The sequence below is a fragment of the Sesamum indicum genome, linkage group LG4 (genome assembly GCF_026168435.1).
Source record: "Sesamum indicum cultivar Baizhima isolate 11 linkage group LG4, ASM2616843v1, whole genome shotgun sequence".
NCBI classification, from domain to species: Eukaryota; Viridiplantae; Streptophyta; class Magnoliopsida; order Lamiales; family Pedaliaceae; genus Sesamum; species Sesamum indicum.
In genome coordinates, this window is record NC_142660.1 from 9,564,103 (window position 1) to 9,580,036 (window position 15,934).

At 41.2% G+C, this 15,934-nt stretch overlaps 1 protein-coding gene across 1 annotated transcript; it reads left to right on the forward strand.

The window, feature by feature from the left end:
* Positions 1-6,171: 6,171 nt before the first annotated feature.
* LOC148788431 (uncharacterized) lies at positions 6,172-7,137 on the forward strand. The gene is made up of 2 exons (XM_088880072.1): positions 6,172-6,537; positions 6,670-7,137. Exons 1-2 carry the CDS (start codon positions 6,172-6,174, stop codon positions 7,135-7,137), a joined length of 834 nt encoding a protein of 277 aa, XP_088736198.1.
* Positions 7,138-15,934: the final 8,797 nt, after the last annotated feature.

Below are 15,934 nucleotides of genomic sequence, written 5' to 3' on the forward strand. Positions count from 1 at the left end.
TAGCACTTTTTCTAGGCATCCCCACACTCGAAAGTATTTGAGGCTTGTTTCCTACCTTTCCACAATTCGAAAGGAGTACTTGTATTGTGTTTCAGAGGGACTCTATTCAGAATATGGCAAGCCATATTCAAAGCCTCTCCCCATAAATACTTTGGTAACCTAGAGGTTAGTAGGAGACTGTTAATCATGTCTTTTATGTTCTATTCTTTCGTTCAGCTATTCCATTAGACGAAGGGGAATATGGAGGAGTCTCTTCATAAACAATGCCAAAAGTTTGACAATATTCGTTGACCTTACTCGACTCATACTCTCCTCCTCTATCGGACCTTAGTCTTTTAAGTTTCTTACCAGTTTGGGTTTCTGCTTCATTTTTAAATAAAATAAATTTATCTAAGACTTCATCCTTATTTTTTATGAGAAACACATTATAGTATATACTGCAATCATCTATAAAGGTGATAAAATATCATTTGTGGTCCCTAGTCAAAAGTCCATTGAACTCACAAATATCAGTATGAACTAAATCAAGTATTTTTGAATTCCTTTCAATTGACTGATAGGGTTTCCTAACTTATTTAGCTTCTATACAAACTTGGCATTTATTGTTTCGTTCAATATTTTGACTAGGAATTAAATTCAAATTCATCATTCGTTTGATCGAATTTAGATTTAAATGACCTAACCTACTATGCCACAGAGTAGAAGATTCCACATTCAATATAATAGAATCAGAAATATCAATTTTATTATTATCAACTCGAACTTTGAACAAGTCATCGTCTAAATAGCCTTTACCGACAAAAATACCAAATTGCTGAATTACAACTTTATTAAATTTAAAAACCAATTCATATCTCTCCCTAACTATTACAGAACTACTAATGATATTTCTTCTGACAGTGGGTACATGATGAACTCTTTTTAGCCGATAGAATGCGCCCTGAAGGAACTTTCAAGTCCACGCTTCCCATCCCAAATACTTCAGATGTACTGGAGTTCCCCATGCTTACTGTCCTTCCACTGATGGCCTGATAAGACACAAAGAGAGATTTATCAGCACAAACGTGCACATTCGCTCCAGTGTCAATCAACCAATCATATGGTTGTAAATAGTCAGGAGTTCGGGTTGTACAGATACATACCAGCGAGTTGCTCTTGAGGTGTTAGCACTGCTAGAACCTCCCACAATCATATTAACAGCTGTCTGCCCAGTTTTGGCTTTTTTATTAGGACAAAGCTTGGCCCAGTGTCCAACCACAGGTTCCAGCATGGTTTGTTTGCTTTTGGTTTCTTATTTATGGAGGCCTTACTTTTATTGATGGCTTTTGAGTTCGTGTTAATCTTATTCACTTTCTATTTTCCCATTATAAGATTGGCCCTTGGTTGATGTTCAACAGGCATCTTGTGCGTTTGATTTCTATGTTCTTCCTCAATGCTGATAGCAATCATAAGACCATCCAGAGACAATCTCCCTTTCTGATGCTTGAGTGTCATGCCAAAATTTTCCCAAGATTCGGGAAATTTGTCCACTATAGACATGACCAGAAACTTCTCGGGAAGCTTCATCTCAACATGAGCCAGAATATGCTCAAGATTGATAATCTGATGAGTCTGTTCAGCTACAGATCAGTCCTCAACCATTTGATACCTCATGAACTTGGAAACAGAATACTTTTCGAGCCCTTGCTCTTTAGTATTATATTTTCGGACCAACTCAACCCACAGAGACTTAGTAGTGTAAGAATCGAAACAATAGACATTGAAAATCGTATTTGACAAGGCTGAAAAAATAGCTCCTCTGCCTATTTGATCCCTTTCTGTCCACTACGCTGTCTCAGCAGTTCTGGGATCGGTATCAATAGGTTCAGATCTGGTGACTTGAATCATTGACAAGAGTCCTTTCGTCGTCAACCAAATTTTCATTCTCTGTTGCCAGCGTTTGAAAAACTGGCCCAAAAACTTGTCCGGTAAACCAGTCAAGTCGACCTTGGGTGTGATCGAAATTACAACAGAAATTGGCTCGGCCATCTTTAGTATTTTAGGAAACTAAAAGTAACGTTTTAAAAAATGAGTTTGAAAATAGCATTTTCCAAAATAGTTCCAACAACAAAATCCGATTTTTCAAAACCTGTATATTTTCTTCAAGACTATTGGAAAAATATTTGGTTTCAAGCAATCGAAATGATATTTTGAAATATTACAATCGAATTTAGAAATCGAAAGCAATTAAAGCCACGTTGGAACAAATAACATAAAGCAATTAGAAACGCTATTTATGACAAGAAATTTAAACTGAAAACTTACAACGAGAATTGTATCGTAACGATTCTCAGTACAATTGAAGTCGTTAATTTAATCGAATCACAGAATTACTGCTTGCCTTGAAGAAAATATACGCCCCGTATCAGAAGTGCACCGAGTTCAATGTAATTTCTCCCAGGATAAAACGATTATAGTTCTTTCGATTTCAGCACTATACCGAAGAACACCTCAATCAAATACTCAAAAGCTTGTAATCAAAACTTTATAGCTCAAATCTTTAACAAAATATAGAAGCCGAAAGAGAGAGAGGGAGAGAAAACTCAAAGTGTGAGTTTGTTGTTTGTGGTGTGTTCCAAATGGTGAAGAGACAAGCCTTTATGTAGGCTTCAAAAATTCAGCAATTAAAAACAGCAATGAAGACAAAATTAATGGCCATGAGTCCCCATCCAAAACCGAAAGATGATTTTGAACAAAAATTGTTGTTTCATCTCATCCAATTGCAATTTGAGGATGATTTTGAAAAACTGTTTCATTACATTAAATATTGAATTGGATGCTTTTCAAGGCAAATGAAAATGGATGTTGGCAATAGAAATGTATCTTCAATTCTATGGGTTTCCACAAAAAAAAAAAAAAAAAATCCCACCACAATCAACATCGTGTACAGGACCAATTTCTTTTATTTCTGGAACATGCTTGAGTATAAGAATGAATGTGATGGGTATCTGCTGCAATATGCTAGGAAATGACAAAAACACCCTTCATTAAGGGTATTAATGTCCTTTCTCTAGAGGATCCGTGCCTCTTCTGTCGGGCGGGTCGCAGAGGACCCAACCCGATCCGAATAACAGCCTTGAAGACCCGGACAATCACAGTCGTCCGATCTGGATGCGAGCCAGTAGGATAAGGCCACGTGGCCCAGTCAACAGTATCCAGCTGTGCTCTATAAATAGACCCGAAATGCCGTAATTAAAGGTAACAGTTCTGCATTTATTGAGATCGAACTTTGTGATCGCTTACTTTTCTCTCGATCAACCTAACTTGAGCATCGGAGTGTCATTGTCGGGGCGTGCCCGACGAGCTCATTGTTCTTGTCTTATTCTCAAGGAACCCAAAATCTGATCTTGGAGGAGTTAGCTATCTGTGACGAGTTCGTATATAGGGATCGGTGAATTCGTGTCGGATCAGTTGGTGCCGTTTGTGGGAACATTTAAGAAGTATCATCATGGAAGGTTCATCGAGGAGAAACGCCGGGGAAGAAGAGACGCCTAGGAAAGGAGGATCTACGATACAAATAACAAAAGATGAATTGCAAAGAATGATAGAAGAAGCGAGTCGGAATGCTATTGTAGAATATGAGAGAAGAACTGCGACCCCAGTAGTCAAAGAAACTGCTAGGAGGCAACTATTCAAAAATACTGAGCCCCGTAGAGAGTCGAGGGAGCATAGTGAGCAGGAACGCCGGAGTAAACGACCGGCTTCATCGGAAGCTGGATCCAGCAGTCATATTCGAACAAAGAGAAGAGAGCCTGTGATATCGCGGGCAGAGGTCGAGAGCATGGGAAGACAGATAGAGAGCTTGAACAAACAAATCGACGAGTTGAAGAAACGAGGAGAGATAGTCTCACACAACAAGAATTCCCCTTTTAGTAATGACATTTTGGTTCAAACGGTCGAACCGGGTTTTAGAGTACCTGATTTGCAGAGGTACGACGGAATGAAGGATTCGCAGGAGCATGTGGCTGCATTTGAAATGGTGATGAACTTATACAGACAACCGGGTCCTATCATGGCAAAATTGTTCGCAACTACGCTCACGGGAAAGGCACAAGAATGGTTCACAAATTTGCCCCGGGGAAGCATTGAATCTTATGAACAGCTGGTACAAAAGTTCAATTTTCATTTTGCGAGCAAAAAGAAACAGAAGAGGTCAGCAACCCATCTGTTCAACATCCGACAGAGGGAAGAGGAGACCTTGAAGAACTTCATGGGGAGGTTCAATAATGAGACGTTGGAGGTGCAAGAATTGAGGATTAACATGATCGTAAGTATTTTGATTCACGGGTTGAGGAAAGGTCCCTTCATATCTGCGCTCGCACGCGACCCTTCGGGGGATGTTGAGCAGGTAATGGCTTTAGGTCAGAAGTACATAGACGAGGAAGAGGTGAACGCGATGAAGGATTCTGAACGAAGAGAGCGCGAACACACATACAGGTAACCGAGGTATGCCAGAGAAGGGGGAAGCAGGATAAAAAATGATAAACCCAAGGAACCAAAATACCAACCCAATACAACAACTACACTCCGTTGGCTATGTCGCGAGAGAAAGCCTTGATGATGGTCGAAATTGCAGACGTTCTGAAATGGCCAAGGCACACCAGGTATGCCCCCTCTAAAAAATTTTCTAACAAATATTGCAGATTTCATCGTGAGAGGGGGCACAACACGGAGGAATGTTTCCAACTGACGGACGAGATTGAGAGGTTGGTTAGACAGGGATACTTCCAGGATCGGGTTCCCCCAAACTACAAGATTAGTAAGGAGACGAGGAGGAGTAGGTCGAGAAGCCGGGATCGAAATCCTGGCCCTTCAAAAACGAAAAAAGCCCCACCCAGCGGGAACAATGCACCAACCAAAGGGGTGATCTACACCATTGTAGGGGGCTCGAGTTCGGGTGATTCGAGCAGGACCAGGAAGAGATGTTCTAGAACCATGAGCTCGGGCAGAGGAAGAGAGTTTGTGCTAAAAGTTGAAGAGGAAGAAGCCATTTCCTTTGACAGCTCAGACAAGCCAGAAGAAAGCGGAGATATGAATGATCCAATGGTCATCCGGTTGGACATAGCAAATTTCACTGTTCACAAGGTGTTGGTAGACAGTGGCAGTTCCGCAGAAATCATCATCAAAAGCGTGGTGCTTGTCCCCAAATCCTCGGGGAAACGGCGCATGTGTGTTGATTTCACAAATCTGAATAAAGCCTGTCCAAAGGACCCATACCCCCTACCGAGGATCGATATGATGGTAGACTCAATAGCCAGGTTCGAAAGGTTTTCGATGATGGACGCCTATCAGGGGTATCATCAAATCCACATGGCCGAGGATGACAGAGATAAGACCTCATTCATCACCGACAAGGGGATCTATTGCTACAACATGATGCCATTCGGTCTGAAGAATGCGGGCGCAACATATCAACGACTGGTTAACAAGATGTTTGGTGACCTGCTGGGAAAAACAATGGAAGTATACGTTGGTGATATGCTGGTCAAAAGTAGGATATCGCAGGATCACCTTGAGGACCTCGCACAAGCGTTCAGTATAATGAGGTCGTACGGAATGAAACTGAATGCAGACAAGTGCACCTTTGGAGTAGGAGGCAGAAAATTTCTGGGGTACATGGTTAGCGAACGAGGAATTGAGGCGAACCCGAAAAAGATCCAAGCCATAATAAACTTGTGATCACTAACTACGATCAAAGAGGTGCATAAGCTAACTGGAAAGATCGCATCATTGAGCAGGTTTATTTCTCGATCGGCAGATAGAAGCTTACCTTTCTTCAAGGTTTTTAGGAAATCGAAAAACTTCGCATGGACTGAGGAATGCGAGAAAGCGCTACAAGAGTTTAAGGAGTATCTGACAAAAGCCCACCTACTAGCAAATCCAAAGGAAGGAGAAACCCTGTTCTTGTACTTAGGTATATCGGAGAATGCAGTCGGTTCGGTTTTGGTGTAGGAAAAAGCCGGTAATCAGAATCCAATATATTATGTTAGCAAGATGCTCCAAGGCGCTGAATCGAAGTATTCAGAGATAGAAAAGTTAGCGCTCGCCTTAGTAGTAACGGCTCGAAAGTTGCGAGCTTACTTTCAATCGCACAAAGTGGTGGTATTGACAAATCACCCCCTAAAACACGTGATGTCGCGACTCGAGGCCTCAAGCCGATTGATCAAATGGGCTGTCGAATTGGGACAGTATGACGTTGACTATCAGCCCAGGACTGCACAGAAAGCCCAGGTGCTGGCAGACTTTGTGACGGAGCTATCTAGCGACCTGAAATCACCTTTAGCTGCTGAAGAGCAGGGCTCGAAATGGATGTTGCATGTGGATGGTTCCTCAAATGCCAACAATGGAGGAGCGGGCATATTGATTCAAGGGCCCAAGGGAGTAGAGATCGAGGTGGCAGCTCGCTTGTCTTTTCCTGTAACCAATAATGAGGCAAAATATGAAGCACTCATCTTGGGATTAGAACTTGCATATGAAGCTGAGGCCAGAGACCTGGAGGTTTTCATAGATTCTCAATTAATTGCATTGCAAATTGAAGGAACGTACGAAACTAGGGAAAGGATGATGACATCTTACAAGTAGATTGTACAAAAATTAATGAGCAAATTTAACAAATGTTCTATTTTACAGGTGCCTAGAATAGAAAACGACAAAGCGGATGCTTTATCCAAATTTGAGGCCGCAATGGATGGGATTAGAGATCGCGGAATAACAGCGTTGGTGCGTGAGCGATCAGCCCTAGCGAGCAGAATGGAGGTGCAAGTAGTCTCCGAAGCCGGGTCGTGGAAGGATGAAATCATTAAATACTTGGAGAACAACATCTTGCCTACCGATCCCGTCGCGGCGAAAAGAGTGAAATTTCGAGCTACACGATTCACTATGTTGTCGGGGCAACTGTACAAGCGAACACTGGATGGGCCTCTCCTGAAATGCTTAGACGAGGAGAGAGCCTTGTACGTGATGCGCGAAATCCACGAAGGGAGCTGTGGGAACCATTCAGGTGCGAGATTCCTGGCTCAGAAGATCATACGACAGGGGTATTTCTGGCCCACATTGGTCAAAGATTCCAAGGAGTTGGTGAAGAAGTGCGAAAGCTGATAGAAATATGCATCCCTGATACACCAACCAGTGACCTCAATGGAGCCGATCAAAATAGCATGTTCGTTCGACCAGTGGGAAATAGACATCGTGGGACCTTTCCCCCCTGCACAAGCTCAAAAGAAATTCATCATTGTAGCGGTTGAATACTTCTCCAAGTGGGTCGAAGCGGAGGCTGTGGTGCCAAGATACCCGAGAGAGAAGCCATTAACTTCATTTGGAAGAACATCATCTGCAGGTTTGGAATACCTAGAATTCTAATTTCTGATAATGGCACCTAATTTCAGGGAAGAAAGATTACAGAATAGTGCAAGGAGCTCAAGATCGAATAGCACTTCACGGCGGTCGCGAATCCGCAGGCCAATGGGCAGACGGAGATGACTAACAGAACGATCCTGCAACACTTGAAAACACGACTGGAAAATAAAGGATCGTGTGTAGACGAACTGCCAGGAGTTCTATGGGCTTACCGCACAACTCCGCGAACTGCTATAGGCGAGACCCCATTTTTCTTGGTATACGGGACGGATGCTATAATTCCTGCGGAGGTAGGAGAGGAGTCCCAACGGATCGCATCTTACGACCTTAGTTCTAACCAAGGTGAGCAGAATTTCGACCTTACAGTGATCGAAGAGAAGAGAGATGCGGCATACGCCCGAATCTTGCACCACAAGGGGTTAATGATGAAAAATCATGATCGAAGGGTTTGACCAAGGCAACTACAAGTGGGAGATCTGGTGTTAAAGAAAGTGGAGGCCTCCAAACACGTTGGAAAATTGGAACCGCCATGGGAGGGGCCATACAAAGTGACCGAGATCAGGAAAAAAGGTACGTACAAGTTGCAAGATATGCAGAGACGAAACTTGCCGCGACCATGGAATATCCAGAACTTGAAAAAGTTCTATGCGTGAAGGGAGATTGCATTTATGGAGCCTGTGAAAGGCCGTCAACTAGCTGGAGAGCGCTTATTATGGAGCCTGTGAAAGGCCATCAACTGCGGAGAGATAGCATTTAAGGAGCCTATGAAAGGCCATCAACTGCGGAGAGATCGCATTTCTGATGCCTGTGAAAGGCCAATCAACCATTCGAAGACACCTAAAGGAGCCTGTGAAAGGCCATCAACTGCGGAGAGGTCGCATTTCTGGTGCCTATGAAAGGCCAATCGACCGTCCGAGGACACCTAAAGGAGCCTATGAAAGGCCACCAAATACGAAGATCGCATTAATGGAGTCAGTTTGAAAGTTCACATCCAAGGTTAGGAAGGTCGCATTTTTTGTATTAGAAACAGTCATTAATACATATGATAATATCTGAAAGAACTTGTACAAAGTGTAATCCCTTTTTGTAATCCCTTTTGAGAAATTCCAAGAAGCCAATTTGTCTTTTCGTGTTACATTGATTCAAAAATTATGCTTATCTTATGCTTGATATTACCTATTGCCGAATTCTTCAAAATGCCACACGCCAACTAAAAAAGAGGCGTTCAACAAACTGCAATCTGAAAAAGACGCGGCCTGCAGTGCGATCTGAAAAAGATGCACTTCACACGCCAACTTGAAAAAGAGGCGTTCCTCAAACTGCGATCTGAAAAAGATGCACTTCACACGCCAACTGAAAAAGAGGCGTTCAACAAACTGCGATCTGAAAAAGACGCAGCCTGCAGTGCGATCTGAAAAAGAGGCGTTCAACAAGAACACACACTATCTAAGAAAAAAGAGCACCCGAGGAAGAACGATGAGAAGTGAAAGGCATCAATACACGAGCTGTCAAAAGATCTATTCTTTCATTAATGAAGCATCATGTACAGGACAGCATGAAAAAATCATGCTGATCACATCAGTATGTCATTGACAAGTGTATCAATAAGAATTGTCTAAATGAACCAAGCCCCTGATCACATCAGTCGTCGGCTTCTAGCTCCTCCCTCAAAGCTGCAAACTTATCCTCTTCGAGATCGGTTCATCAGGATAGGGTTGAAGGTCGCCATCGAGCGTGATATCCATTTGACTGCAGTTAAAAGACTCTTGAAATCCACCAAGTTTCTCAATTTGAGCCTCACACGTCTTATAGCCCTTGGTGAAAAAGTCAGCAGACTTGATCTCAATAGTAGTCTTGAAAGTGTCCGTCTTCAAGAAGTCGCGGACAACAGCCATACGGGAGCTCGCTAAAATCTGGTGATGCTCTTCCAGTGAAATGCGACCGGCCTGGCCTTCATCAAATCCCTTCTTATGGCCCTCGACCAGCCCGACCTCCTTGCCAGCCTCAAACCCTTCTTTCCGACCTTCTGATAGGGCGACCTCCTTGTCCTTGTTAGCAGCTGCAAGCTCGCCCTTCCAAAACCCGGAGTTTCTCGAGCAAAGTCTGCATCTCCTCCACATGAGCTCGATCCGTTCTACCCCTATCAGCCAGTTGTGCTTGAAGCTCCTTCACCTTCCTATCGGACAAAATGTGGTTTTTGCGATAGGTCGTGCATTTCATGGATAGGCTCCGGAAGAACGTCAATGCCTGCAATATTGATCAAAATTGTTTAGAGTCGAATACCAAAATTGCAGTAAAAAATATGAGATGACTTGTAGCTGAGCATGAACCCCATATTCCTCGACCCTGACGGGATTGTTTGCTACTAAGGAGCTCTGATCATGGAGAGAGGTGAAAGAGTCGTACAGCTCGAAGGACTCCCCTCCTATTTTTGAGAAAAGGACAGAACTAGAAGAGTTGTTCCCCCTCGGAGCCATCCGATCTCCCTTCTGTTCAGACGAATGGGGTTGATCGCCTCTCAGTGCCTCCCTAGTCTCTTCCCAGCAAGAGGCAAGTTGTTCTAACTGCAGAAACCTTTCGCGCTCATCTGCCTGTTCGGCCTTAACTACAGCTTCCTTGGCCATCCTGCTCAATTGATTTGGATCGATGGGACTTTGAGGGTTTCGAAGACCCAGAAGGTTCTGTTGGCTCTTTATCTCTCGCCTCATCCCCATGCCCGTGCTTGTGCGAAGCCCGGTTTCGTTTTTTCTTTTCTCCACTATCTTGGTCGTGCTTCTTAGGTTCACCCCCCTGATCGCCACTCAGATCGTTGAGATTCAGTTCTAAGTCAGAAGAGTTGTATCCGTGCAGAGGAAGAGGGGGGGTCTCCTCGCTATTGACCTGAATAAGATGATGGTCAGCAAGGCTCACAGGCACAGGGGCTCGCGAAGGGGCTTGTATAGGTGAGCTCGAAGGGGGATCTGTAGGAGGTGCGACCTGCTTCCCCTTGGCCTTCATCTTATTTTCGGCCGCCTTCAGCCGTAGAGCGTAACGAGAGCTCATGATTATACTATCTGCAAAACAGAGGTATGTAAGCGAACTCAAATAGAATGATAAGGTAATGCGTCGTATGAGAAAAAGAGATCACCTAAAGACTCTTCGACGTGGAGGGGCGTTGGAGATAGCCCAGACAGTCGCAAAACCTTCTCAGAGAGAAGCTTCTTGGGGTCGTACATATAAGAGGTTAAACTATTTATTTGATCGCCCTCCAGCCCCCCTCCACTTGTCTTGGGAACATGTTTATATTTACTCCATTCCATTTTAAAAGGCCAAATACGGGTTGGTGGTCGAACAATTGTAACCAGGCCCCTAAGTTCGATTTTAAAGTACTCAGATATCTACAGTCAGACTTGGCAGAAAGGTAGAAGAAACCCCTATCACCTGATCGTTTGGAAGTGGTGAAAGAGTATAAACTCCAGAAGTTATCAAAACTGGGTTCAACACCCAAATATTGTATTATTACGACAAAAAGAACAATATGAGTAATAGAGTTGGGAGAAATTTGCATAGGGCTTATCTCCAGTTTATTCAAAATTGCGGATAGAGGAGGAGCTAAAGGGAACCTCAACTCGGCGTCAAGATGTTTGATAGAAAAGGCACAGAAACTAGGAGGAGGACGGTGCATGCGATCGAAAGCCCTACGAATGATAATCTCGTACTCAGGGGGTATGTAATATTTTTCCCTAATCTTGCGAATAGGGGTTCTGACACTACTGACTACAGCTTCCCAAGGATTCCTGGCGAGCCTATCTCGGAATTTTTCAAGGGTAGAAGGCCCAACTTGTTTATCAAGAGTTTTGAAAATCTAGAACAATTTGTTCCATTTTGGAGAGGTAGAAAAGGAATCATAAGCAGACCCAGAAGTGGTCGCAGACGACCCGGAGCCAGAGCTCGAACCAGAATTTGAACTAAAGCTGGAAGACATCGTCGTACCTTAGAACAGGATGGCTCTGGAAGCTGCAGATCGAACGCGAACTCGAAGTTACAAGCACTGGTCGCTAAAGCTTATGTGTGGGGCGGGGGAAAATGTTGGAATGAATGGTGTATTTATAGGTTCACTTTTCTGGGGAAGCGCGCCACAGACAAGGTCACCGGATGATGCCACGTGTCCACCAGAGGTGCGAGATCGATGGATGCGACCGTTCTACTTCTTCAAAAGCAATAAATTGCACTTTGAATAACTGAGGGAGTAATGATGGGTATCTGCTGCAATATGCTAGGAAATGACAAAACCACCCTTCATTAAGGGTATTAATGTCCTTTCGCTAGAGGATCCGCACCTCCTCTATCGAGCGGGTCGCAGAGGACCCGACCCGGTCCGAATAACAGCCTTGAAGACCCGAAAAATCACAGCCGTTCGATCTGGATGCGAGCCAGTAGGATAAGGACACGTGGCCTAGTCAACAGTATCAAGCTGTGCTCTATAAATAGACCCGAAACGCTGTAATTAATGGTAACTGATCTGCATTTATTGAGATCAAACTTTGTGATCGCTTACTCTTCTCTCGATCAACCTAACTTGAGCGTCGGAGCGTCATTGTCGGGGACGTGCCCGACGAGCTCATTGTTCTTGTCTTATTCTCAGGGAACCTAAAATCTAATCTTGGAGGAGTTACCTATCTGTGATGAGTTCGTATATAGGCATCGCTGAATTCGAGCCGGATTAGAATGGATGTCCCAACCTTCTATGCCATAACATTCTGTTACAAATTTGAGATGTAAAGCAAGTATTTTTTTAGCTTGATGTATGAATCAATGATAGTGGAATCGAATGAAGATTTGTCTAATAAATACAAAATTGCCCAATTGTGTTCCTACGGCTAGAGCCCTTTTAGTCTTCTGATTCTGAAAAATGCAATGAGGTGAACAAAACAACACTTCAATAGATGAGGATAAACAAAGCTTAGGAACTGATAACAAATTAAACTTTAAAGGAAGGTACTAACAACACGACGTTGAGTGCACAGTCTGTGTGACTGATTGAGTAGTACTGTCAGGCAAATGAACTAAGGTAGGGTGAAGCAAAGGTGAAAGATTATCAAGAATGCAAGTGGTAGCACACATGTGATTGGTTGCCCTCATATCTACAATCCAAGAGGATAAAATTTCAGCTCCATATCTAGCAAAAACAACATTCATACCTGCAAAATCATCCACATTCGCCAGGTTTCCTTGTGGCTGATCAACCTGCATATTGCTCTTCATTAATTTGATTAACACCTGTAACATATCCTCCTTATTATCATACTGGAGCACCCTTCTTAGGTCCAACTTCTGCTGCAAATCCTCTGACTGATCTTGCATATCGTTTTCTCTTGTCCATGTAGCTTAAAACATGTGTCCCTATTATGGCCTGTTTTATCACAATGCGTGCAACATTGTGTTCTTTTGTTAGCAACATATTTTTTCCTGTCAAATTTGGCTCCTCCTTGCACATACCGTTGTATTTTCAATGGTATCAGTTAGTTCCATGTCCACCTGTTTTTGTTTCTCAACACTCTATATCATTGCATATGCTTTCTTAATTATGGGAATTGGATCCATTACCAACAGCTGGTGTCTAACACTATCGAGCGCAACTAGATCTGCTACTGCCTTTTATGCACCTCCAGTGCATCCATTACATATACACTGTGGAGTTGGTTTTAACTTAGACATTTCATCCCAAAGTTTCTTCATATTTATGAAATACCTTGATAGTGGTGCATTTTCTTATGTCATTGAGCAAATTTCCCTTTGCAGTTGATAGAACTGCGGACCATTACATTCGCCGTATCGTTGTTCAAGATCCAAGCGAAGGTTCCTAGAGGACTTCGTATACATAAAGGCCTCTACAATATCCTTAGAAATAGAGTTCAAAATCCACGTGGTTACCATACTATCTACCCTAATCCACTGCTCAGAGTGTGGATCATTCACACTTGGTTTCGCAGAGGTTCCATCAATGAAACCTAATTTCATCTCAGCTCATAATGCAGGCTTAACTCGAAAACTCCAATTCAAATAGTTATTTCCGTTGAGAGGAGCACTCACCAGCACCATTCTAGGATATCTAATCCATGGAGTTGCAGTGCTTCAGGTAGGGTTGTCTAGTCACAGTGGGAGTTGATGTCTCCGCCATTGCTGAGATTGGCTCGATCCGTTTCACATGTTAGTTTATGAACATGGGTATGCAGGGACCTTCCATTGAAATCTCTGATACCATGAAGGACTACAGAACTTGCAGAGAAAATAATTGTGGCCATCTCAGATATTTTGGTGAGTGAACTAATCTTTCCATTCGACTCAATTCAAGAAGAAGTTAGAGAAAGAGCATTATATAAGACGACGAAGCTAACTACCATCTAACTACCTTGCCGGCGTGGCTGCCAACTAGCTTGAGTCATCGTCTTCAAGCTTCAAACTGCTGTTGCTGCTGCCACTGTCGCGATAACTCACGACACAGTCGACCCCGAAATATTTCGCGATAGGCATATAGAATAGCAACACATAGAAAAATAACACTGGTGGATGGGCAAGCGAGGGAGTGGCCAGTTAAAGTAACAGACAGGAATCTTGGCATCTTTGCTATGACTGCTGGATGGAGAAACTTTCTGATAGGCTACTAGGTGCTAGTTGAAAGCACGATTTTGTTCGAGTTCATCCAGGGATCTGGCAATGCGATCAAAGTCCGAGTCCGAGAGAAGAGCAATCCTATCATGCAACTGAACTCATATATAGATGTTAGGAAGGGTTTGTAAGCATATGTTCGCCAAAACTGCGTCATCTTGCATGCTATTATACTATGCTTTTATTATGTAAATATAAATATGCTCTTAATTTAAATTTTTTTTAATTAAAATTAGAATTTAATTGGATTATTTCAGGTCACGTGACAATGCAAATTTTATGCATCGCATGACCTAATGGTTGCAAATTTTAAGCATTTTATCATCAATTTCCGCTACCACCAAAAATAATTTGTGCGTGATCAAAATATCACTCCCTAATTCACTGAATTAAATTTATATTTTTTTCTCTCTAAAAATAAATACACTTCTAAATAATGGTTTCTCCAAAAGTCAGTTCACATTAATAAAATATGTGGAAAAATTCTACTTTTAGTTTCATATATTAAAAATTTTTATCGAAAAAAAGTTATTTATGAATAGATTTCAGTAATTCTGAATTTATTGATAAATTATGAGTTAAAATAAAAATAAAAAGAAAGAAATGTAATTTACTTAGCACGATTTGTAGAAAATTGGGTCGGAGGAAAAAAAATGGTAGCGGTCTGAGCCTGATCCTATCCAAAAAAAATCGAGTTTTGATTGGGTCTTGAGTTGGGTTCAATAAGTTGGGTAGGATTTGTGTATAAATTAATCTATTTGAGCCTTCTTTGGGCTTGGGTAGAGTAAGATCCTACCCATTGACAAGCCTACTTTAAACATCAAGTAACGATTTTAACATCGACTATATTTTTGTGATTTTAGAAATGACTAGTAAGATAATTAATTTATTCAAATTTTCTATTAATGTAACTACCCAATTAAGATTATATATATATATTATTTTTATTGATAATAGATTTTAAAATATAAAAGAATATTTATTATAGAAATACTGAGCCACGAGGACTATTTTTTTCTTTTGAAATACAGCTATGTCTTTAAAGCAAGCAATATACTATTACACAACATTCGGTATGCAACAAAACAACATACTCAAAAAATGAATTCAAACACTGTGAAGTATGTTGTTTGGATTTATTTTTAGATATAATTTAAATAAGTGTTGTATGTTTGATGTTGTGTTTTAAGAGACAAAAATCATTGTTTACTATCAAGCCATGTCTCTTTTATATATATTTATATATAGATGTACATATATAAATGTTGTATTTTTTAAAAAATAAAAATCACTATTTATTTTCAAATAATATCTCTTTTAATTATATTTATAGATATATGTGTGTATATATATTATATATAGAAAACTCAAAATAAAAAATTCACACAAATAAAGTAGGCAAATATCGAGAGTGTTTTGGCTCATTCCCAAAATGGGGGAAAAATAGTTTTGACAGTGAAGCAAAGTGTATTTACTTGAATTTGGTTCTGTAATTAGTTTTTTGGAAAATCTGCAATGTTTTTGGCAATTGCAAACATTGACAGTTCTTTGAAAAAATCTGTAATTTTAACAATTTTCATGATTTTCTATTTTTTAAAAAAAAATGGTGATTTTTGAAAAAGTTTTGTAAAAAAATTACTTTTATGTAATTTCTGCAATTATAGAAATACATATCACATTGAAATTAATTATAATCTATTTTTTCTGAAATTATAATATTTTTCTGTAAGTCTTGTGTAATTTGTGTAATGTTTCAAAACTAATTGTATAGTTGTGTAATTTATGAAATTATTATGTAAATTTATGCAATTCTTGTGTGTATTGTATCATATTGCAAATTTTTTTTGTGAAACTTGTTGTAGAGATGTGCAATTTATTGTATAATTAGGCT